Consider the following 24,790-nt stretch of genomic DNA (forward strand, 5'->3'; position numbering starts at 1 on the left):
AGTCTATTCTTGTTCTCAGAAACGAAGGCTATTCCAAGAAACGGAAGATCTCGTACAACACTGTGTACTACTCCCTTCACAGAACAACGCAAACAGTTTCTAACCAGAATAGAAAGGAGTGGGAGGCCCCGGTGTACAACTGAGCAAGAGGACAAGTACATTAGTGTCTAGTTTGAGAAACATACAAGTCCTCAAGTCCTCAACTGGCAGCTTCATTAAATAGTACCCGCAAAACACGCATCTCAACATCAATAGTGAAAAGACGAATCCGGGACGCTGGCCTTCTAGGCAGAGTTGCAAATAAAAAGCCATATCTGAGACTGGCCATTAAGATGGGCAAAATAACACAGACACTGGACAGAGGAAGATTGGGGTAAAAAGTGTTAAGGACAGACAAATCTAAGTTTGAGGTGTTCGGATCACAAAGAACAACATTTGTGAGAAGCAGAAAAAATGAAAAGATGCTGGAGGAGTGCTTGATGCCATTTGTCAGGCATGGTCTAGGGGTGCTTTGGTGGTGGTAAAGTGGGAGATTTGTACAGGGTTGAAGGAAGGCTTGAAGAAGGAAGGCTATCACTCCATTTTGCAATGCCGTGCCATACCCTGTGGACGGCGCTTAATTGGAACCAATTTCCTCCTACAACAGGACAATGACCCAAAGCATAGCTCCAAACTATGCATGAACTATTTAGGGAAGAAGCAGTCAGCTGGTATTCTGTCTATAATGGAGTGGCCAGCACTGTCACCGGATCTCATCCCTATTAAGCTGTTGTGGGAGCAGCTTGATCGTATGGTACGTAAGAAGTGCCCATCAAGCCAATCCAACTTGTGGGAGGTGCTTCAGGAAGCATGGGGTCAAATATCTTCAGATAACTTCAACAAATTGACAACTAGAATGCCAAAGGTCTGCAAGCCTGTAATTGCTGCAAATGGAGGATTCTTTGACGAAAACAAAGTTTGAAGGACACAATTATTATTTCTATTAAAAATCATTATTTATAACCTTGTCAATATTTTCTATTCATTTTGAAACTAATTTCATGTATGTTTTCATGGAAAACAAGGACATTTCTAAGTGAACCCAAACTTTTGAACGGTAATATAAATATATCTTCATTGATTCTTTAATGTTTTATGAGCTTAGTTCAACTGTCACACTCATGAGAACCAAAAATATAAGCTTGTTTTATTCCAATGTTTGTAAACATTGTAAATGTAAACACACACTGAATAGCCTCCTAACATGGTTAAAACAAAAAAATATATATCATGGATGGTCAGTCCTTGCATCCATAGCTCTGTATATTAATCTGAGAGTGGTCACATTTCTCCAGGCCCATCCCTCAGCTTTTATCAAAAGAGGCAGGGCAACTGTTTTGTTATTGTTTCATCTGTGGATTTGCCCTTTAAAACAGCTGCATATTATCAAGTGTCAGCAACAAAAAGTTAAACAATAGGCCTATAGCAAATGCAGCATATGGCATTCATTTTTCACATGTAAATAGCACTTTTCAGTAGTGCTCAAAGCATGTCATTCCATGAGTGCAGCATTTTTCAACTGGAATCAATGAGTCCAATCAGTCCCCCATGACAACAAAATCATAAACAACAGTAGGGCTGGTTAATAAATCCTTAGTTTTGGGGTCATGCTCAGGTAAAACAATTTGGCTAATCTATACTTGAAGATAACAGATCAAGGGGCATTACATTTATTGGAATGACTGGAATTCTGTTAGACTTTGGTATTTAATGTAAAGATATACTTTAATCATATTATTATATGTAGTAGAAAGCGATGGGTTAGAAGAAGCCTAACCAACCATAACCAACCCATAAAGTAAAATGTAACATCCATATATAGCCAGCAATGTCAACTTTAACATTGATTTATCCTGCAATAGATGTCGTTCAATTGCTAACATGCATTTGTCTTCCCTCTTAAGATTACGTTACTGAGTTTGGGTACTCCAAAAGTTACAAAAGCTGGATGGTGCAAAGCTGTCATCAAGGCTAAGGGTGGCTACTTTGAAGAATCTCAAATAAAATATTTTTTGATTTGTTTAACACATTTTTGGTCACTACATTATTCCATGTGTTATTTCATAGTTTTGCTGTCTTCACTATTATTCTACAATGTAGAAACTAATAAAAATAAAGAAAAACCCTGGAATGGTAGGTGTGTCCACTTTTGACTGGTACTGTTTATATTATGGACTATGACATTGCTCAATCTGATATTTCTTAATTCTTTCTATTAACATTTTTGGAATATGTGTTTATTGTTTTGTGTTGCAAGGTATTATTACTGCACTGTTGGAGCTACAAACACAAACATTTTGCTGCACCTGCGATAGCATCTGCAGATATGTGTATGCCAATAAAATTGTATTTTATTTGTCAGAATAAATGTCATCGCCATTTTACCTGCTGTTGTTGTGTTAGCTGATTAGCTGCTGTTGTCTCACCTGTTGTTTTAGCTAGCTCTCCCAATCAACACCTGCGATTACTTTATGCCTCGCTGTATGTCTCTCTCAAATGTCAATATGCCTTGTATACTGTTGTTCAGGTTAGTTATCATTGTTTTAGTTTACAATGGAGCCCCTAGTTCCACTCTTCATATCTCTGATACCTCCTTTGTCCCACCTCCCACACATGCGGTGACCTCACCCATTATAACCAGCATGTCCAGAGATACAACCTCTCTTATCATCACCCAGTGCCTGGGCTTACCTCCGCTGTACCCGCACCCCACCATACCCCTGTCTGCGCATTATGCCCTGAATATACTCTACCACGCCCAGAAATCTGCTCCTTTTATTCTTTGTCCCCAACGCTCTAGGCGACCAGTTTTGATAGCCTTTAGCCGCACCCTCATCCTACTCCTCCTTTGTTCCGCGGGTGATGTGGAGGTAAACCCAGGCCCTGCATGTCCCCAGGCACCCTCACCTGTTGACTTCTGTGATCGAAAAAGCCTTGGTTTCATGCATGTCAACATCAGAAGCCTCCTCCCTAAGTTTGTTTTACTCACAGCTTTAGCACACTCTGCCAACCCCGATGTCCTTGCCGTGTCTGATTCCTGGCTTAGGAAGGCCACCAAAAATTCTGAGATTTCCATACCCAACTATAACATTTTCCATCAAGATAGAAATGCCAAAGGGGGTGGAGTTGCAGTCTACGGCAGAGATTGACATTACTTTGCAGGCTTACTTTCCAGGTCCATACCCAAACAGTTCAAACTTCTAATTTAAAAAATGTATCTCTCCAGAAATAAGTCTCTCACTGTTGCCGCCTGCTACCGACCCCCCTCAGCTCCCAGCTGTGCCCTGGACACCATTTGTGACTTGATCGCCCCCCCATCTAGCTTCAGAGTTTGTTCTGTTAGGTGACCTAAACTGGGATATGCTTAACCTACAATCTAAGCTAGATGCCCTCAATCTCACAAAAAGCATCAAGGAACCAACCAGGTACAATCCTAAATGTGTAAACAAGGGCACCCTCATAGACGTTATCCTGACCAACTGGCCCTCCAAATACACCTCCGCTGTCTTCAATCAGGATCTCAGCGATCACTGCCTCATTGCCTGTATCCGCTAAGGGTCCGCAGTCAAACGACCACCCCTAATCACTGTCAAACGCTCCATAAAACACTTCTGCGAGCAGGCCTTTCTAATCGACCTGGCCCGGGTATCCTGGAAGGATATTGACCTCATCCCGTCAGTTGAGGATGCCTGGTCATTCTTTAAAAGTAACTTTCTCACCATCTTAGATAAGCATGCTCCGTTCAAAAAATGCAGAACTAAGAACAGATATAGCCCTTGGTTCACTCCAGACCTGACTGCCCTCGACCAGCACAAAAACATCCTGTGGCAGACTGCAATAACATCGAATAGTCCCCGCGATATGCAATTGTTCAGGGAAGTCAGAAACCAATACACGCAGTCAGTCAGGAAAGCAAAGGACAGCTTTTTCAAGCAGAAATGTGCATCCTGTAGCTCTAACTCCAAAATGTTCTGGGACACTGTAAAGTCCATGGAGAACAAGAGCACCTCCTCCCAGCTGCCCACTGCACAGAGGCTAGGTAACACAGTCACCACCGATAAATCCATGATAATCGAAAACTTAAACAAGCATTTCTCAACGACTGGCCATGCCTTCCTCCTGGCTACTCCAACCTCGTCCAACAGCTCCGCCCAAGCCTCCCCAGCTTCTCCTGTACCCAAATCCAGATAGCAGATGTTCTGAAAGAGCTGCAAAACCTGGACCCGTACAAATCAGCTGGGCTTGCCAACTTGGACCCTCTATTTCTGAAACTATCCGCCGCCATTGTCGCAACCCCTATTACCAGCCTGTACAACCTCTTTCATATCGTCTGAGATCCCCAAGGATTGGAAAGCTGCCTTGGTCATCCCCCTCTTCAAAGGGGGAGACACCCTGGACCCAAACTGTTACAGACCTATATCCATCCTGCCCTGCCTATCTAAGGTCTTCCAAAGCCAAGTCAACAAACAGATCACTGACCATCTCGAATCCCACCGTACCTTCTCCGCTGTGCAATCTGGTTTCCGAGCCGGTCACGGGTGCACCTCAGCCATGCTCAAGGTACTAAACGGTATCATAACCGCCATCGATAAAAGACAGTACTGTGCAGCCGTCTTCATCGACCTGGCCAAGGCTTTCGACTCTGTCAATCACCATATTCTTATCGGCAGACTCAGTAGCCTCGGTTTTTCTAATGACTGCCTTGCCTGGTTCACCAACTACTTTGTAGAGTTCAGTGTGTCAAATCGGAGGGCATGTTGTCCGGTCCTCTGGCAGTCTCTATGGGGGTGCCACAGGGTTCAATTCTCGGGCCGACTCTTTTCTCTGTATATATCAATGATGTTGCTCTTGCTGCGGGCGATTCCCTGATCCACCTCTACGCAGACGACAGCATTCTGTATACTTCTGGCCCTTCCTTGGACACCTTGCTATCTAACCTCCAAACGAGCTTCAATGCCATACAACACTCCTTCCGTCCGTGGCCTCCAACTGCTCTTAAACGCTAGTAAAACTAAATGCATGCTTTTCAACCGTTCGCTGCCTGCACCCGCACGCCCGACTAGCATCACCATCCTGGATGGTTCCGACCTAGAATATGTGGACATCTATAAGTACCTACAGTGCCTTGCGAAAGTATTCGGCCCCCTTGAACTTTGCGACCTTTTGCCACATTTCAGGCTTCAAACATAAAGATATAAAACTGTATTTTTTTGTGAAGAATCAACAACAAGTGGGACACAATCATGAAGTGGAACAACATTTATTGGATATTTCAAACTTTTTTAACAAATCAAAAACTGAAAAATTGGGCGTGCAAAATTATTCAGCCCCCTTAAGTTAATACTTTGTAGCGCCACCTTTTGCTGCGATTACAGCTGTAAGTCGCTTGGGGTATGTCTCTATCAGTTTTGCACATCGAGAGACTGAAATGTTTTCCCATTCCTCCTTGCAAAACAGCTCGAGCTCAGTGAGGTTGGATGGAGAGCATTTGTGAACAGCAGTTTTCAGTTCTTTCCACAGATTCTCGATTGGATTCAGGTCTGGACTTTGACTTGGCCATTCTAACACCTGGATATGTTTATTTTTGAACCATTCCATTGTAGATTTTGCTTTATGTTTTGGATCATTGTCTTGTTGGAAGACAAATCTCCGTCCCAGTCTCAGGTCTTTTGCAGACTCCATCAGGTTTTCTTCCAGAATGGTCCTGTATTTGGCTCCATCCATCTTCCCATCAATTTTAACCATCTTCCCTGTCCCTGCTGAAGAAAAGCAGGCCCAAACCATGATGCTGCCACCACCATGTTTGACAGTGGGGATGCTGTGTTCAGGGTGATGAGCTGTGTTGCTTTTACGCCAAACATAACGTTTTGCATTGTTGCCAAAAAGTTAAATTTTGGTTTCATCTGACCAGAGCACCTTCTTCCACATGTTTGGTGTGTCTCCCAGGTGGCTTGTGGCAAACTTTAAACAACACTTTTTATGGATATCTTTAAGAAATGGCTTTCTTCTTGCCACTCTTCCATAAAGGCCAGATTTGTGCAATATACGACTGATTGTTGTCCTATGGACAGAGTCTCCCACCTCAGCTGTAGATCTCTGCAGTTCATCCAGAGTGATCATGGGCCTCTTGGCTGCATCTCTGATCAGTCTTCTCCTTGTATGAGCTGAAAGTTTAGAGGGACGGCCAGGTCTTGGTAGATTTGCAGTGGTCTGATACTCCTTCCATTTCAATATTATCGCTTGCACAGTGCTCCTTGGGATGTTTAAAGCTTGGGAAATCTTGTTGTATCCAAATCCGGCTTTAAACTTATTCACAACAGTATCTCGGACCTGCCTGGTGTGTTCCTTGTTCTTCATGATGCTCTCTGCGCTTTTAACGGACCTCTGAGACTATCACAGTGCAGGTGCATTTATACGGAGACTTGATTACACACAGGTGGATTGTATTTATCATCATTAGTCATTTAGGTCAACATCGGATCATTCAGAGATCCTCACTGAACTTCTGGAGAGAGTTTGCTGCACTGAAAGTAAAGGGGCTGAATAATTTTGCACGCCCAATTTTTCAGTTTTTGATTTGTTAAAAAAGTTTGAAATATCCAATAAATGTCGTTCCACTTCATGATTGTGTCCCACTTGTTGTTGATTCTTCACAAAAAAATACAGTTTTATATCTTTATGTTTGAAGCCTGAAATGTGGCAAAAGGTCGCAAAGTTCAAGGGGGCCGAATACTTCAAACATCTCCAATCGAAAATCAAATCTAGAGTCGGCTTTCTATTTCGCAACAAAGCCTCCTTCACTCACGCCGCCAAACTTACCCTAGAAAGACTGACTATCCTACCGATCCTCGACTTCGGCGATGTCATCTACAAAATAGCTTCCAATACTCTACTCAGCAAACTGGATGCAGTTTATCACAGTGCCATCCACTTTGTTACTAAAGCACCTTATACCACCCACCACTGCGACCTGTATGCTCTAGTCGGCTGGCCCTCGCTACATATTTGTCGCCAGTCCCACTGGCTCCAGGTCATCTACAAGTCCATGCTAGGTAAAGCTCCGCCTTATCTCAGTTCACTGGTCACGATGGCAACACCCACCCGTAGCACGCGCTCAAGCAGGTGCACCTCGCCAACACCTCATTTGGCCGCCTTTCCTTCCAGTTCTCTGCTGCCTGTGACTGGAACGAATTGCAAAAATCGTTGAAGTTGGAGACTTTTATCTCCCTCACCAACTTTAAACATCTGCTACCTCCTCATGACTTTTGCACACAATGTATATAGACTCTCTTTTTTTTTTTACTGTGTTATTGACTTATTGTTCACTCCATGTGTAACTCTGTGTTGTTGTCTGTTCACACTGCTATGCTTTATCTTAGCCAGGTCGCAGTTGTAAATGAGAACTTGTTCTCAACTAGCCTACCTGGTTAAATAAAGGTGAAATAAATAAAACATATAAAGTATAATTTATGAATGATGGGATCGATTAATTAATAAGATGAAAAATTATATAACAGATCAGAATTGTCACACAATTCGTTGACGTCACAATTATAGTACTGTATTGTTTTTCAGGGTTTCCCAAACTGGGTTGGGTGCACGTTTTGGTTTTTGCCCTAGCACTACACAGCTGATTCAAATAATCAATTAATCATCAAGCTTTGATCATTTGAATCAGCTGTGTAGTGTTTGGGTAAAAACCAAAACGTGCACCCCCTTGGGGTCCCGAATACAGAGTTTGGGAAACGCTAGTTTATGATAGAATCAGAAAACGATCATTATGATTGTAGATTATACAAAAAAAACGAACTTTCTCTGGCCACCAGACGGCATCCTTTTCTTGTTTACAGGCCATGGTATGCAATGGACTCCAGTATGCTCTGCACACAGTAGTATCATAGGCAATATAAAGCAAAGTATAGGAGTTTCATAGGAGCATCATTCCAGGCAGACATTTATACCCATTGCATGTAAACAAATCAAATGTGTATTTGTCACCTGCACAGGATACAGCAGGTGTAAACAGTACAGTGAAATGCTTACTTGCAAGCTCAATACACACATTTTTTTATTTGTACATATGAAGTACAGGTTATTCTGCAAATGTAAAATGTGGTCAAAGCAAAACTCTTATTGCAAATCTATATTGATAAAAAAACACAATTTCCATAAACACATCATTTGCATAAGTCCACTGAAAGAGAGAACCTGAAAAGTCATTGACAAACCCTTCATACACTTTAAACTTACATCCATAATACACTATTTTATACTTCTCTTAAAGATGTCCTCTAGCCATTTTTGAACTTCTCCTGTTGAAAAGCAATATCCCAAGTATTAGTACAGTAAAGTACACACACTAAAGCAAAATAGTGTTTTTTAGACAACTGCAAACTTCCAAGGAGTAGGGCATTCAAGGAGTTGGTCTAATGGTCAAATGTGATGTCATCAGCCGTCCCCCTTGGTTGAGGAACAATAGAGAAGGATGGAGAATAAAAGAGGAAGCCCCCCCCCCCCGACCTGGACCACCTATTGGATTTGCCATTTGTTAAGTAAATCAGGTGTTAAAAGGTGAAACGTAAAAGACATTGACCAAATTATGCTAACACAATTACTGTGTAGTTACAAAAAGTGCATCTGTGCAACTCAAATGTGACCAGATATTTTGTTTCTTGGTAGGTATTTGCAAGAACAATAACACAATATAAATGTGTAATTTCATTGGAACAGCATAACAGTTGTTTTCAATATGGCAGAGAACAGTACCACAGAAGAACTTATGCTACTGTACAGCAATGACATGATAAAAAGGTGTTCCCTAGAGATCCAGACAGTAGCTTGGCCAGACAAACTGCCTTATTAAGGAGTCCCCCAGGCAGCTTTTCAAACAACTGGGAGCTTCAGAACGCGGCTCCTATCATCTTCTCCCTCCCTCCCAGATGTAAAACCACAAACCATAGACAGATCGTCCGCACAGCGGCCCTTTAGCTTTTTCTCTAAATAAGGCAGCTTATCAGAGTTCCTGTCATTTCAGCCATATTCCCATTGCCAAACAACCCTGGCTCCGCTGTGGCAGTGGTGAGCTGCAGGCCTGCACATTCTTTTCCCTTGTATGGGTAAATGCCTGAGCAGGGCTGGCTCTGTTTGGGACAGCCGGGCAAGGCGATTGGCCAATGGAGGAGTGGGATGGGCCGGTTGAAGACTTTCTTTAAACAAACTTTTCAGTGGTACTGCCTGCTTCCCTTCCAACTAAGCACTGAGACCCAGACAGAAGGCCTCAGAGAACTCCCCAAAACAACTACAATTCACCTGAAGCCAAGGTGAGATGGATTTTTAAAAACATGTTCCTTAATGTTGTTTATCTTAGAGGGATTTTATGTTGGTATTAGATGTGACACTTTTAAAGCATTAGTCAGAATTGTTTGGGAAACTGTCAACATTTGTAAAAGCTGAGTTCAAGGTGAGGGCTGGATAGGGTTTCTGAGTTCTTCTTGTATGCCTAAAGCGACCAGTCACAGGTCTAGGGTCATCTGGTGTAGCTACTCATCACGGTGTTGTGGAATTAAGATTTGACCAGTTGTCACCACTCTGTGCCCCGTATAGAGCTTTCTAAACACTAGAGCAGGGGTATTCAACTCTTCAACTCTTACTCGAAGAGGTCAGGAGCCTGCTGGTTTTCTGTCCTACCTAATAATTAATTGCACACACCTGGTGTCCCAGGTCTAAATCAGTCAATGATTAGAGGGGAACAATGAAAAAACGCAATGGAACTGCCTCACTTCTAATCTAGAGCCTTATGTTTACCTGTTTTTAGACACCGAGAGGTTGGTTAGGTCTGTTAAAGTATGTCGCATTTAGGAACTTCCCCAGTGCTGACCCCTCAGAAGTAGTAGTGGTGTCCGTGATGAGAGGTTAGGTGGTTAGGTCAAGACAGTGATTGACATAACTGCTAGTGTGTGTGTCTGGTCAGTGGGGCCCTGACCGCAGAGATGAGGTGTGGTTGGTACACTGATAAACACACAGTACATCCCAGAGAATAACAAACCAATGATGATCTTGAAATGTTTTCTAAACCTAATCGGTGAGTCAGCCAGTCGAGAAACCTGAGGAATTCAATTGGTTGCAGAAGCAGTGAAGTAATAATGGCCTAGAAATTAATTCTAGAGTGAAGTTGGGAAACACAGATTTCCAAGGTGGCTTCAGACTAAAGATCTAGTTAGTTAGAATGAGATGAGGGTTTGGACAAGACTAATTGATCCGTTTTAAATGGTTGTGCAAGATGTGCTTACAATGACATAGTGATCTAGTCATCCCTCTACAAGAATATGAAATATTACAGGAAATCAGGCAACTCAACCCTGAGAAATTCACTTCTAACATTCTCATTTTTGAACAGCCCCCTAGTCATGGTGATGTGTTATTAACACATGGAAAAGAGAAGGACTGAGAACTTCTGAGAAGAAACATTTGCCCCCAGGCCCAAATCTTAAAATTCCTTCATCCTTTGAAATGAAGCTGGACAATGAGCAAGCAGTTCGCCAGTGACAACTCCCTTACATCTCTGTTACCTCCAATAGCAAGCGGAGACACACTGAGTGAGAGAGACTTGTCGTTTGCCTAACATTTGACTGGGTTATGTCACTGGACAACTGGGTCTTGTTCAGTAGGGATGAAATGGTAGAAAATATTTTGGTACCAACTGACATTGCCCCAATGAGAACGTTTTGACGTTTAAAAACAATCTCTAATTTTGTGCCTGCTGAACATGGCCATGATTTTGTGATCTACCTCTATCACACTCATGCAAACACACACGTCGTTCCCATCTATGCTCAAATAAGGCTTGCTAAATGATGTTATGGTAGTCTGCTTTATATCTTGGTTACCAGTGCTGTTATCTCCTGTACCACATGCCAGTAGAGAGAGAGAGAGAGTATGTTTTGTTTCTCTGTCAGTCATCCAACATGAGGAAGAGATTTTGTGTGGAGAGCGTCCCTGAGTCTAAGCGAATCATTGATATGAATAACATGCTTCAGTGGCTCTCAATGCATTATGTCATAGTCTGGCAGTCAATGAACTCATTATACCTCAACCTTAATGACATGTTACTTCCTGTATGGTATTGGCTCTCGCTCAGTCTGTATTCTGATGTGCCACCACCCAGCAGCACTATCCCCGCCTGTGCACACATCGTCAATGACGCACACTGAGTGACGGGTCTAAGTTTGGCCTGTTCTCCCAGGATACCAGTTGGCTATCTTGTGACCTCTTCACACTGTTCACTGCAGATGACAGTTAGCAGTGGCACAACCTGAATCTTTGGTGCGGAGAGAAAGTGTAATTTGGAGGTCGATGGCATCTGGCACCAATGCAGAGACTGAATATTGAATAATTGAGACTAAGTAATAACCAATTTTCTGGCACCAAGTGAAGTCCCTAGCCTTACCTAGACAATTTATGTAAAATTTTTGCTCATGTATGATCCTATTCAGCGCATATCGCAATCACGCTGATGAGGTTGACAAGTAGGCCTAACTAAATCATCACTGTCAGGCTTTTGCATTTATACTCTTGTGCCATGATAAATTAAGAGCATTTTTCTTTATTCAGTCTTTTTTGGGGGAGACATTTCCCGTGGGAGAGATGAGAACCATCCGCTTCCCCAATACAACAGCCCACTTTGGGGAGTCGTATCTTTCACCCAACCGTAACCATCCATATCCTATTTTGCACGCCTTAGGCCCATCCAACCACCACCATGTCGAGCAAACGTGCAAAGGGGAAGACCACCAAGAAGCGGCCCCAGAGGGCCACGTCCAACGTGTTCGCCATGTTCGACCAGTCTCAGATCCAGGAGTTCAAGGAGGCCTTCAACATGATCGACCAGAACCGAGACGGCTTCATCGACAAGGAGGATCTTCATGACATGCTGGCCTCACTGGGTAAGACATAGGCCAAAGGGGAACACATAGGAACCTGTTGTTAGTGGGTTGACTATATTCTATATACAAGACCTAACGAGCGTATACTCATCAATTCTAGACTGAAACATCCTCCCCAAAAACAACCTTAGAGATGTATAGCAACAGAACGTTTCCCAGTTAAATACCAGTACTGTCAGATAGAGCGCTACCAATAAGCATGCAGACCGGTAATAACGTCCAACTGGGCACATAAGTCAATTTAACATTGGTTCAATGGGGATTGAACCATAATATTTATATTTCCTCAATGTCTACCTTCGAACAGAATTCAGATTTTACCACTTAATGTTGACTATGGTGTGAGTGTTCTGTTGTGGTCCCCAGGTAAGAACCCGTCAGATGAGTACCTGGAGGGGATGATGGCGGAGGCGCCGGGGCCCATCAACTTCACCATGTTTCTCACCATGTTCGGAGAGCGCCTCAACGGCACCGACCCCGAGGACGTTATCCGCAACGCCTTCGCCTGCTTCGATGAGGAGGGCTCTGGTGAGACACACGAGCACGCACACTCACAAACACTCTTCAATGTCAACCACTAGCATCCACCTTCACAGTAATGTCAAACACTTAAAAGGAGAAAAAAAACAGACTTCTTATCCTCGATTCTTCTCAGCTTCTCTTCTTACCACCTTCTCAACCGTATTGGGAAGGTTCAAGGTCCCCCCACTCGGACCTTCTTCTCCAATGTTTAGAGAAGGAGAGAGGATGAGAAGAATCAAGGAAAGAGACAGATGATGACCCGCCTCACTCTCCCGTTTGTAGGAGTGATCCATGAGGACCACCTGCGAGAGTTACTGACCACAATGGGCGACCGCTTCACTGATGAGGAAGTGGACGAGCTGTTCCGTGAGGCGCCTATTGACACGAAGGGCAACTTCAACTACGCCGAGTTCACCCGCATCCTCAAACACGGAGCTAAGGACAAGGACGACATGTAGGGAGAGACAACTGCTTTGCGGCCCGCACACACAGTGCTTTTTAGATGGAATGGACTTCTCTTTTATAGTCAATGGTGATTATCCATTGAGGAGTGTATCTCAGCTAAGTGCATCTCAATAAGTCTGTAGTGGCTTCCTCTCTGGATCCTTTCTGAAATTCCCAGTGATCGGAATATTGCTTTACTCTAATCCATTCCAGGAAAGGTGACAAGGTGAAAGGAAGCAATATTAGACTCTTGAGATGCATTGAACGCCTTTGTATGTGTGGCCCACTCCCCCCAAAAAGCATTCAGCACTACATACCAGCCAAGTACCTCTTCTTGCCTCACACCAGCACCGCCTCTGTAAAGAACTGCACCTTCTATCCAGGAGCTGTGTTGGAAAACCACATTGTAATGGACTCTCTTCTGTCTATTAATGTAATGTTTTTGACGGGTTGTATGTTACCTTCATTGCTTAAATGCTTATCATTCCACCCTTCTTTCGTTGGACATGTTTCCCAGTGCTAGTCATATCTCCTTGTCATCTGGTCAGGTCTATTCTAACTCTGCCTGCATTGATGCACCACAACCTCATTCAAGATAAAACACTCAACATGAAGGGTCAGACCTGTACAAGAAAGCGAGGGATGATGTCGTGAAGAAAGTCAGCCTTTTGAAATTGTTTACTCGTTGCTCTTTCATAAGAGAGAACAGAAGGAAGAGGTTGGGCTTGGTTGTGTTCGGGTATAATCATGTTTGGGTTGAATTATTGTTTAAGGAAAATGATCATGCCTGTATAGGACTAACAAAGGACCCTGAAGTGACATTCCACTGTGTCCTTTATTCCAGATTAGTAATTTCAATGTCCTGCTGCATTCAGTGCAGCATTCAATACCTTTTAATATTATATCAGAGAAAATAAAATATAAACTGATTGATATTCTCTTACATTGCAGTTGTGACACTTTGAGAAGAATACTTCATATTTACTGTGTGTCTTTAACTCTGCATTGTTGGAAAAGGACCTGCAAGAAATAATTTCACTGTTAGTCTACAACCTGTCATTTAAGAAGCATGTGCCATAAAAATGTATGATCAAATGAAGTGGTCCAGGTTAAAGCACTAGCACCAGATGTAGACTAGGCAGTATTTCAAGAGTCACCGAGTCTTAGCTGAAATCAGTAGCAGTGAAACTGCCACCCCGTTTGCGATATTACAATATGTTACTTCAAACAGTGAACACCCCCCCCCGGACATCATTGCACGTGAGAGAACAGTGTTATGTACAGATTTGTTTTATGACGATGCAAAAACAAAAATGTGCCTGGGGCGGCCAGTGTCGACATTTCTCCCAATGCAGATCAACTTTAAAGGTCATTAATATTGTTTCACCTCATGCATCAACAAAAAAAGCTAAATATAATAAAGGAAAAATATAAACTAAATAACGAGGCTATTTACAAGGGGCACTGGAACCAAGTCAATGTGCAGGGGTACGGGTTAGTTGGGGTAGTGACTGCATATATAAACCTAGAGTAGCAGCAGCATGTGAAGGAATATGAATGTACAGTGCATTCGGAAGTATTCAGACCCCTGGACTTTTTTCACATTGTTACATTAGCCTTATTCTAAATGAATTAAATGAAAAATCCTCAGCAATCTACACAAAATAGCCTGTAATGACAAAAACAGGTTGATATTTTTGCCAATGTAAAAAATACCTTGTTTACATAACTATTCAGCCCCTTTGCTATGACACTCAAATGAGCACAGGTGCATCCTGTTTCCATTGATCATCCTTGAGATGTTTCTACAACTTGGAGTCTGTGGTAAATTAAATTGATTGGACATGAGGTCCCACAGTTGACAGTGCATTTCAGAGCAAAAACCAAGCCATGAGAAGGAATTGTCCGTAAAGCTCCGAGACAAGATTGTGTCAAGGCACAGATCGGGGGGAAGGGTACCAAATTATTTCTGCAGCATTGAAGGTCCCCAAGAACACAGTGGCCTCCATTCTTAAATTTAAGTTTGGAACCACCAAGACTCTTCCTAGAGCTGGCCAAACAGCAATCGGTGAAGAGCCTTGGTCAGAGAGGTGACCAAGAACCCGATGGTCACTCCGACAGAGCTCCAGAGTTCCTCTGTGGAGATGGGAGAACCTTCCAGAAGGACAACCATCTCTCTGCAGCACTTCACCAATCAGGCCTTTACTATTTAGTAAAAGGCACATGGCAGCCCTCTTGGAGTTTTCCTAAAGGCATCTAAAGGACTCTGACCATGAGAAACAAGAATCTCTGGAGTGATGAAACCAAGATGGCCTAAATGCCAAGCGTCACGTCTGGAGGAAACTGGCACCGCTCATCACCTGGCCATTGCCATCCCTACGGTGAAGCACCATGTTGTGGGGATGTTTTTCAGCAGTCTCCCACTTGACAAGTCAGAATCTAGGGAAAGATGAACGGCGCAAAGTACCGCGAGATCCTTGATGAAAACCTGCTCCAGAGCTCAGGACCCGAGACTGGTGCAAAGGTTTACCTTCCAACTGGACAACGACCCTAACTACACCCAAGTAGACTCGAGGCTGTAAAATGCTGCCTCAAAGTACTGAGTAAAGGGTCTGATTACTTGTGTAATCGTGATTTATTTTTTATAATATGTACATTAGCAAACATCTTTAAAAAAAAAGTTTTTGCTTTATTATGGGGAGTAGTGTAGATTTTTTAATAAGGCTGTAACATATGGAAAAAGTGAAGGGGTCTGAATACTGACCAAATGCAAAGTTTGGCATCAATATAAATTTGGTACCCTTCCCCCGATCTGTGCCTTGACACAATCTTGTCTCGGAGCTTTACGGACAATTCCTTCTCATGGCTTGGTTTTTGCTCTGAAATGCACTGTCAACTGTGGGACCTCATGTCCAATCAATTTAATTTACCACAGACAGATTTGTTTTCTGTGTTTATCCAGGTATTGTGTGGTTAGAGTCCAGTGAGTGTACGTCAAGCCTGTGCTAGGGTAATTGCAAAAAAAAGGGGGGGTGTATGCAAGTAGTGCAGGTAGTCAGTCATATGATAATTTTATTTAACTATTTAAGTCCGTTAAGAACAAATTCTTATTTACAATGACGGTGGGCCAATTGTGCGCCGCCCTATGGGACTCCCAATCACAGTCGGTTGTGATACAGCCCGGTTTCGAACCAGTGTCTGTGGTGACGCTTCTAGCATTGAGATGCAGTGCCTTAGACCACTGCTCCACTCAGGATACAGATTAACTGTTCCAAGTCTTATGGCTTGGGAGGAAGAAGCTGTTCAGGAGCCTTTTGGTCCCAGACATGGTGCTCTGGTACAGCTTGCCATGCAGTAGCAGAGAACAGTCTGCTTAGGGAGTTCCTCTGACACCGCCCAGTATAGAGGTCCTGGGTGGCAGGAAGGTGACCATCTAAAAGGTTCAGTAGACCTTTGGACTCAACTTAGATGAAAATTGTTGTCTTGGATAGAACTGGGGGAGGGCACCCATGGTACAATATCTTGTCAATGTCAATTCTGTGTCATTAATCTTAGTGCTGCGAGACAAAAGGACATGGTAATGTGACACTAAGCATATGAAAAAGAAAAACTTTTATTCTCTGAAATGCTTGTACAAAACACATTTAAAGTTTAAGGCATATATTGCACAGACTATTCAAAAGTTTCTATGTAGAAGGGGTATATCCCTCAATCCCATGTTTAAGGCACGATAGCCAGTTATACTTTCAATACATCAGCCATGATTCATACAGTGAAATGGAAAAACATCTTTAGGATGCAATTGGTCATATTGAGAAGCTACACATTGTCATTTCAGCTACAATTCATGCCAAAAGAGAAACACCTGACCTTGATGAATTTACATGCATTTTCACATTGGCATCTACGACCCAAGTTTCATTCTGCATCCAAAACCTGATATATATATATATATATATATATCTTTCTAAATAATGTCCAGTATCCAGGTTGTTTCCAGTATCACAACAAGTAACATGTAGTCAGTGGCATGTAGTAATGAATAAACCACGTACCCGCTTAAATTGTACTGTATATCTATTCACACCATTATTTCTTACAAATCACTATGACCAGGAACCCCTTCCTTCCCCCAAACTGTTTGAGGAGTTACGGGCTCAGACGCACCAAAAGTGTTTGCTGGCCGAGAATACTTAGCACCTGTGAACATAATTTGCCAACCGAGTGCGCACCGATTTTACACATAGAAACACATTAAAATTTTGGCAGTCAATATACAGCAGGTCCCCAAAAGACAGCGTGCTGAATGACAGGCAGAATGCTAGATCCACATTGGGTGCGGCGTGTGTGAGCCTTAAAACTCTTCAGCACATCTCCGTTAGTGGAGTACCTGTACGATCTACCTTTCCCAACGACAAATCAGGAAACAATGCCGACATCCAGCCGTATGAAAGAAATCCAGGAGTAGCCCTAACCCTACATATCTGGGAGACATGACGGAGAGAATGGGATCAGTGCGCGTCACAAACCCAGGCTAATAATAACAACATTCCATATCAGCTCTTATCATGCTTCTTTCTAGCTGGAAGATCAAACATTTTCTGGAATTGTAACACAATGGTCTTTTCAAAGCTTAAGAGTTGAAAAGAATAGAGAAAAGTCGAAGTTGGACCTGTTTGAACTGACCTGACAGAATATAAGACTTTGCAGCAGCAGTAATGTTTGTGCTGCGACAAAGTTAGGATTTAGCCATAAAATGTGAACTAAGACCGTTTCATGGAAACTACAACCGTATAAGAATAAGTAACACTGTAGAGAGGATATAGTCCACTAACAGAGAGAAAATACAGAGAGGAGAGGAAAGGAGAGTCAAATTTTCCAGACAGTTTGCTTCTCAATAACCTCAACATTGATCAATGACTTCAATACAACACTGACCAGCCTTTGTCATCCGAGGGAACAACTAAGAGTATTTCAATTCAGACATTTTGGTTTGAAATACAAGGACCAGATCTTAAGGCTCCAATGATTTGCTACTTGGGTCAAACCCTCCCCAAACAGGATGACCCAAAAGCTTGAAAATGTTTGTAACAGTCTTCATCCATCAACTATGGCATACTAGGGCACTAGCCTGACGGCGTCACCTGACTAAGCCTTCAGCGTCGACCACAGAAATTGAGTTGTGTTACATGACCTTACGTTCACACACACAGGGATGTCACCTCCTTCACATCCACATTAAAAACATCCCAGGAAATCATACACAATACATAAAGATAACAGAGAGCAATACAAAAAAAAAACATTCCTCCTTTTTCATATATACACACAAATACTGCTTACCCGTTGAGATACAATTTTGGAAATGGGTTAAAATGAATATTTTTTTTAAGTAAAACAAAATGGTAGTGTTCATATACTTTGCGACTGATAATTTTGGGTGTGTGTCTTCAATGTAGAATCCCTGGTGGCCACATGTTTACAGTCACTTTAAGGCAAGGAGAGAAGGACATTGGAGCTGTGCAGTCAGGCACACTGCAGTACAATCAATTTCCCTTCCGCCTGTCTTCCGGCATTGTGAGGAGGGGGAAGGGGGCGTCGGAATGCTTGAGATTGTGAAGGCCGGACTAAAAAATGAAAATCTAAAGTGCATAAACTGTACTGGAGGAGCACGACACTAGCGCTTGAAACAAACACGGTTGTCTCCGCCCCAAGTCCGCCCTTGGTGGGAATGATTGACAGGCTAGACAGCCAGGGTTTAAAGTCATCGAGTTCCGCTTTATACATTCAACCAAGTCCGGTACTGCTACTGATGAGGCTAGATCTGCTGGTGCTGGCTTCAAGACATTAAAAAAAATGTATAACAGGGGAAGGAAATGTCCTCGTTTGGAAATGGTTGAGATAGTAAGTTCAAAACTACATAATAGAACGTTGTGTTGTCGTTCTATGTTGACGTCACATTTAACCTATACTCTGGAATGTTGACAAGTAGACAGCTTCTGCCCAGCAACAGGCTCTATTGGATAAAATATTTTGTTAAAGTCCTGATTTAAAAAATGCTTTAAAAAAGCATCGTCTTTAAAACACTTGTATTTCCATCCCCGTGTCTGATGTATATGACAGTTCTGTCATATTCAAACTGCAGAGCAGAGACATACAGGATCAGTGGGTTGATGAAAGGAATATGTTCTCAGATATACACAGCTTGGTGCGCCCCCATATACAGACCAGGGTGTGGGCCGTGGCTCTAGTTGACTGTCTCGCTGACAGCATGCAGGGTGTGCTGCGCCCCCCACACTGTGGCTATGGGAGTCTGTGCCACGGGACCAGGCTGTCGAACTGGAACATCGCTGTGGACCATGCTCCACACACTGGCCACCGACTGGGCCCTCTGGACACTGCTGCTGCTGGGGATGGAGGAAGAAAGGCCTAGGAATGGGGTGAGGGCTGGCGGAGGTGCTTGGACTAGGGCTAAAGTTGGGGATGAGACTGGGACAGGGGATAAAGTTAGTGATGGGGTGAAGGTTTGAACAGGACTTAGGGCTGACACAGGGGGTTTGATTGGTGCTGGGATGAATGTTGGGACAGAGGTTGAAACTGGCACTAGGACTGGAATTTTGGCCTGGCGAGGAGGCAGACTTGGCGCAGGAATGAAGGAAAGGGCTGGGGTGAGTTTAGGTGCTGAAGAGACCGTGCCGGGGCTTGGGACTGAAACTGCGGACACCACAGCCTTTTCCGTGGGACTCAGCGTAGCTTGGCTCGGCTCTGGTGGAAGGGTCAGACCCATAGCACTGCTGCAGACCGTGGCCTCTGTAGTGGCCTTCGTCTGACTCTCATGCTCAGCGGCCCTCTGGAGAGCTGCGTCCACCAGCAGCCTCAGGTCACTGAAGTCCTGGCCGGGGCACAGCTCCGGAGGGGTGGGGGGTGGCGTGTTGAATAGCCCGCCAATGGGACTGGCGCTAATAACCGTAGAGCCCTTCTCCTCGACCTCCCTCAGGAGAACGTGCATGTCCAGCTGCATCAGGGCCTGGACGCAGCAGCCCTCTTGGCCTGGGTAGCCGGCTCCCGTCAGAATGGCCGTGGCTGTGTTGCCCAGGAGGCTGAGGTCCAGCGTGGGGGCTGGCCGGATGACCGAGGGCCGGAGTGGGGGCAGGGCTGGTGAGGGGACCGAGGAGGTGGGGCTTTCAGGGGAGCTACCTCCACCACCAGTGGATGAGCGACCCTCGCCTTTTCCTGCCCGCCTGGAGATGGTGAAATGGGTGGGGTCTTTGCCGTCCTTGCGGAGGAGGTCAGGGAGGAGGCGGCGACGGGCGTTGATGAACCAGTTGCATATCTGGAAAGTGGAGGAAGTTCCTTTAACAATGCCTGCATGACTGAGAAAACAAACTGGGTGCATCTCAAGGGCCCAACTAGGCTTCCGCCAAGAGCCAAACTACAGAAATAAATCTCAAGTCACTTAGAAAAATGTTTTTTTGGTGTGTGTGTGCCAAGTCAACTAGAAGACCCTAATAATTAGCTCAACTGACCAGTATAAAGTGTTAAAACTGGGCCGAGGCCAGTTGTTTGGAAATAGACTTCCGCCCACATATTCTCAGTCTCCCTCACCTTTAGGCCTGGTTACCGCCCTCTAGTGGGAAACATCTCCCCCACACACAGTGAGATGAGGGGCCTCAGACTGTTGGCATTAAAGAAGTCTCGGGTGAAAAATTAGCCACAGAGAAGTGCACAGCCAGCCAGGGGCACAACACTGCAGCCCGGTTGTCTGGCTTCAAGTCAACTAGAAGACCCTAATAATTAGCTCAACTGACTCATATAATAAAGAGTTAAAACTGGGCCGGCTGTCTGCTCTAGCCTCTTGCTCTGTCTGCTCATGTCACCAACTCCTGGGGTGTGAGAGTGTGTGTGTGTGTGTGTGTGTATTGGAGGGAAGAGGAAACATCACATGGTTGGCCTACAAGGGCTGCTGTAACGGTGTCAAATTCATCTGTACAGTAGTACATCAGTCATGGGATATTTGCTACACTGTTGTGAAACACCCAAGGGCTGAAGTACGATGATAAGTACGAAGTAAATACCATGGGATGGATCGCTGTTTATAGAATACTTAGCAACGGCCTGAAGTAGGCCTATAGGTGCTGCGGCGTTTAGCGCCCCGCACACGAGGCCAATAGAGAACACAATATCTCATAAACAACTATCTTCGACAGGGCGAGTAGGTGGTCATGGCTTCATCTTGCCCCAAGTGTCTGCTGTGATCAACTGTTTACACTGCATCAGGAGCTAATCAGCATATCTGGAACCATTCAACTGGAGGACATTGTAAATCATTCATTTCAACACTACACTTGTAAGGGGAGCATGATGAAACCAGACCTAAAATGTATAAAACATTTGTAACAGTTCAAATAGTGTGAGTTTAAATCTATCCAGCCTTGTTAGGGTCAGTGTGAGATCTACCCCACAGCATAATCAGAACATTTTACCATGTTAGGCCGGTCCACTCACCTGTAGCACGGAGAGGCTGGTCTGATCTGACAGGCTGAGTTTTTCCTGCTCTGAAGGGTAGGCGTTGTAGCGGTGCTCATACAGCCAGGTCCGCAGCACAATCACCGCCTCCTTGGGCAGGTTGCCGCGGCGACGCCGCTTACCCGAGGCCACGCCGCCCCCTGACAGGTCAAGGGGAAAGCCGTCATCCTCAAAGGGGTCGCTGTCAGACATGGCTGACGACAGCTCCTGTATCTGCTCCTCTTCCAGAGCTGAGGAGGAGAGGGGGGGGGGGGGGGGGGGTCAGTTTGGCTGAGCTAGTGTTTGTATGGTGGACACTGTTCACAGGGTTGGACATTCACTCATTTGTTATGGAATGCATTGTTTCCTCCATCAGATTACCATGTTACGTATCTACTTATTGTGTAGGCCTGTTTGTTATTGTACATTCACCAACCTATAAAGAAATAGCTTTGGTGAAGGGTTAAATTGAGACGCTTGTTTACAGAAAACATGGGGTGACCTGTGCCAATTAGCCATCTAGTATGCTCTGAACACCTGTGTGTAAGCTACTCTGGTAGTGTAGCGTTGTCGGATGGAGGCACCCATAGCTGTATGCATCTGTCCAAAACTGCTACAATAAGTGCATATTTTTTATTTGGATTCTTTCACTGATGTACAATAAGGGCCATATGTTTCAAACGCCGTACCACGGGCGATGAATTACATTTCTAAACGTTTACAATCCAGACGATTGTGGTTCACGTGGGGCTGTCGTGGGTCGAAGTGAATGGTTGCGAACTGTATGGACAAGACAGAATGCCACCTAGAGTTAGAGACCTAGTATGGGTGAAGCAGTCAGGTAAGCACAACTAAAAGCATTCATCAATGACAACTTACTATTAAAGTGATGTGCCATTAATTGAACTAAAACACATTCAGAACAATATATTCATTCCCCAAATCACTTTATGTTGTGGGGGGGGGGGGCAACTCAAAATGAAGCATGCTTTCTCCCAGGGTATAGAATGCAGTAAATGTCTTTCTCTGGTTGAAATCTGACCCCCGGGGGGCAGCCTGTCCTTACAAAGGAGATTGTGTGCATATCACCATCTCCAGCGGGAGGCGAGCTATAGACCGTGCAGGGGGACCAGTTTCACCTCTTGCCAGGGAAATTCAGAGTCCTGGAGACACTCCTCACTTGTTTGTATGCCCAAATTGAATGTCCATCCAATTGTTTACAGTAACGTTGCGGCTATAATCTTTTTAAAAGTTGTAAGTGTATGAAAGGGCAAAACTGATAATTGATTATAGCAAACTAAATATGCCAACGACTTAAATTGGTAAACTAGTTATTTTTATACTGCCTAAAACACTGGATTTTCAGTGGTTTGAGTTGTGCTGTCAATATTTTGTCCATTGAACAGCTTGAAAGTAGCAATTAAAGTTACTAGCGATCCCGTTACACAGCTGGTAATGACTGTATTTTAGCTAGTAGCTAATGAATGCACTCCAGGTGGGTCATAAAAAGTGGGATAATTTGAGCTAACTAGTTTGATGAGGTTAGCTTGAAGTCAGTTAATTTACGTCACACGTTGCTCCTCTATCAAACCTCAACTGTCTACAAAGTAAAGGCCGTTCTTATCTTAGAGCTAATATGATATTTTCTAAATTACTCAATGCGTTAAACTTCAAAGGCGTGAGTAGAAATCGAGTTGCTAAATTCACTAAAATCCTCAAGGCGAAAATGGCATTACAGCCAACGTAACTTAGCTAGTTAACTAGCTAGCTGTTAAGGCTAGCAGGCTACAAAGCAAACAATGAAGTTCGCGTCAGTGATTGGTATTCTGTTCTGTTCCATTCAATCTGGTCTAGTGCAGTTAACAGTTCCAGTGAAATCAAAATTATCTAGCTGAAAGCAATCAATTTCCAAATGCAAAAAAATAGCGAAAATAAGAAATTCCTGTTAGAGCTCGACAAATGAGCAAAGAAAACATTGACTAAGTTTGCTAGCCATCTTCCCATCGTCACGTAGCAAACGTACAAAGAACCCTTTGAACGCACGCCATAGCGCATGTAGGACTGTTCTGTCGCTCCGCCAGATGGACACCATGCTTGCTTCCAAAGATAACTAGCTGGTTAGCTGTCCCTCCAAATTCAAACAAACACACGCTGCATTTGCTCGCAACAAAAAACTGCATTCCATTTAACACCAACGTGCGAGCACACCAGGCAAACCGTCAGACACGGTCAGGGCAACAATTAATACCTGGAAATAAAAATAACATGGCTAATTTCAGCCTACCTCGTTTTAGGGGTTTCATTCTTTGTTGATGGCTTGCTCGAAAACACGCAGCTGTCGAAGTTCCTTGTAAAATGCGTGCCCCGGCTAAATGTTGACAAAGCGAGATTTTGTTTCCAAGCGCTAAAGGTGTTGCACGCTTTTACTTTGCTTTTCAAGGCTTCAAATATTTTTTTCTTGGGACATAAGCGTGCAGTTGTTCTATCGCGTTTCGATGTCTTGCTAGAACAAATGTTTCATAATTTGTGTCGCTCAGTTCTTTTTACCTGCAGAAGCAAAGCCAACTCTATACCAATCTGACAGTAGAAGATGGAATGATCCCGCCTCCTGTATCTGCGCGATCCAATCACCGCTCTTTCTTTCCAGTAGACATGCCGTGTCATCATTCCTGAGTGACTGACAGGCGAAGCATTTAATTCAAAATCCAGTACAAGATTTTATTGAATAATGTTGTTTTGTTTCCGACATTATTGAAATTAACACACACGACCTATTGTTTTTGCCAACATATTATAGTGGCCAGCAAACCAAGGGGGTTTCCTCATGTACTCGGAATATGCGTTTATTATGTAACCGAAACGATCAAGTTTTCTTGTTACATAAACGGGATCAAAAATCTTGACAGCAACAGTGGGCCACGGCCACTAATGGATGCAGTGATAAAACAGTAAAAAGTCTGGTCAATAGAACAGCAGAATCTTCCTAACAACTGCAGGAGAAAGTCGAAGCTTTCTCACCTTGCTCCCATCCTCTTTCATATGCAGCAAAATACTCTAGGTGCTGTACGTGGGGCTGCCTCTGAAAGCTTGTTGTTGCCACTGCACAATATCTACATGTCAGGCAATATTATTTTAGTTTTTGTCTCGCACTTAGGTAGGAATTTGCATTATGTGATAATACAATGTGACAAGAATGTAAATAGTCACTGGTGTGGAAGACTAACCAAATGACGCACTAGACAGACTACAATCTCTAGATTGTCTAGATTAGATTATAGACTAGCCTATATAGCCCTGTGTAGATTATAATAATCCCATTACTCACTGTAATAAAATAA

The 24,790-nt window shown here is 43.7% G+C and overlaps 2 protein-coding genes across 2 annotated transcripts; one reads left to right on the top strand and one right to left on the bottom strand.

Moving 5' to 3' along the window:
• Positions 1 to 9,225: 9,225 nt before the first annotated feature.
• LOC139413803 (myosin regulatory light polypeptide 9-like) lies at positions 9,226 to 13,890 on the top strand. The gene is made up of 4 exons (XM_071161577.1): positions 9,226 to 9,359; positions 11,780 to 11,981; positions 12,348 to 12,509; positions 12,786 to 13,890. Exons 2-4 carry the CDS (start codon positions 11,798 to 11,800, stop codon positions 12,959 to 12,961), a joined length of 522 nt encoding a protein of 173 aa, XP_071017678.1. The 5' UTR covers positions 9,226 to 9,359; positions 11,780 to 11,797; the 3' UTR covers positions 12,962 to 13,890.
• Positions 13,891 to 16,542: 2,652 nt separating this feature from the next.
• On the bottom strand, positions 16,543 to 24,034 carry LOC139413804 (homeobox protein TGIF1-like). The gene is made up of 3 exons (XM_071161578.1): positions 23,737 to 24,034; positions 21,453 to 21,703; positions 16,543 to 20,280 (listed from the first exon to the last, which is right to left on the bottom strand). The coding sequence occupies exons 1-3, from the start codon at positions 23,753 to 23,755 to the stop codon at positions 19,195 to 19,197; spliced, it is 1,356 nt and encodes a 451-aa protein (XP_071017679.1). The 5' UTR covers positions 23,756 to 24,034; the 3' UTR covers positions 16,543 to 19,194.
• Between the last annotated feature and the right edge of the window lie 756 nt (positions 24,035 to 24,790).

This window comes from Oncorhynchus clarkii, chromosome 7 (genome assembly GCF_045791955.1).
Source record: "Oncorhynchus clarkii lewisi isolate Uvic-CL-2024 chromosome 7, UVic_Ocla_1.0, whole genome shotgun sequence".
Lineage (NCBI taxonomy): Eukaryota > Metazoa > Chordata > Actinopteri > Salmoniformes > Salmonidae > Oncorhynchus > Oncorhynchus clarkii.

Excerpts from the sequence above, each read along its gene's own strand:
- LOC139413803 (XM_071161577.1), top strand. The coding sequence starts at position 11,798 with ATGTCGAGCAAACGTGCAAAGGGGAAGACCACCAAGAAGCGGCCCCAG. Across the intron at positions 11,982-12,347 it reads TGACATGCTGGCCTCACTGG|GTAAGAACCCGTCAGATGAG; the intron begins GTAAGACATAGG and ends TGTGGTCCCCAG. Across the intron at positions 12,510-12,785 it reads CTTCGATGAGGAGGGCTCTG|GAGTGATCCATGAGGACCAC; the intron begins GTGAGACACACG and ends TCCCGTTTGTAG.
- LOC139413804 (XM_071161578.1), bottom strand. Across the intron at positions 20,281-21,452 it reads CCAGCCTCTCCGTGCTACAG|ATATGCAACTGGTTCATCAA; the intron begins GTGAGTGGACCG and ends TCCACTTTCCAG.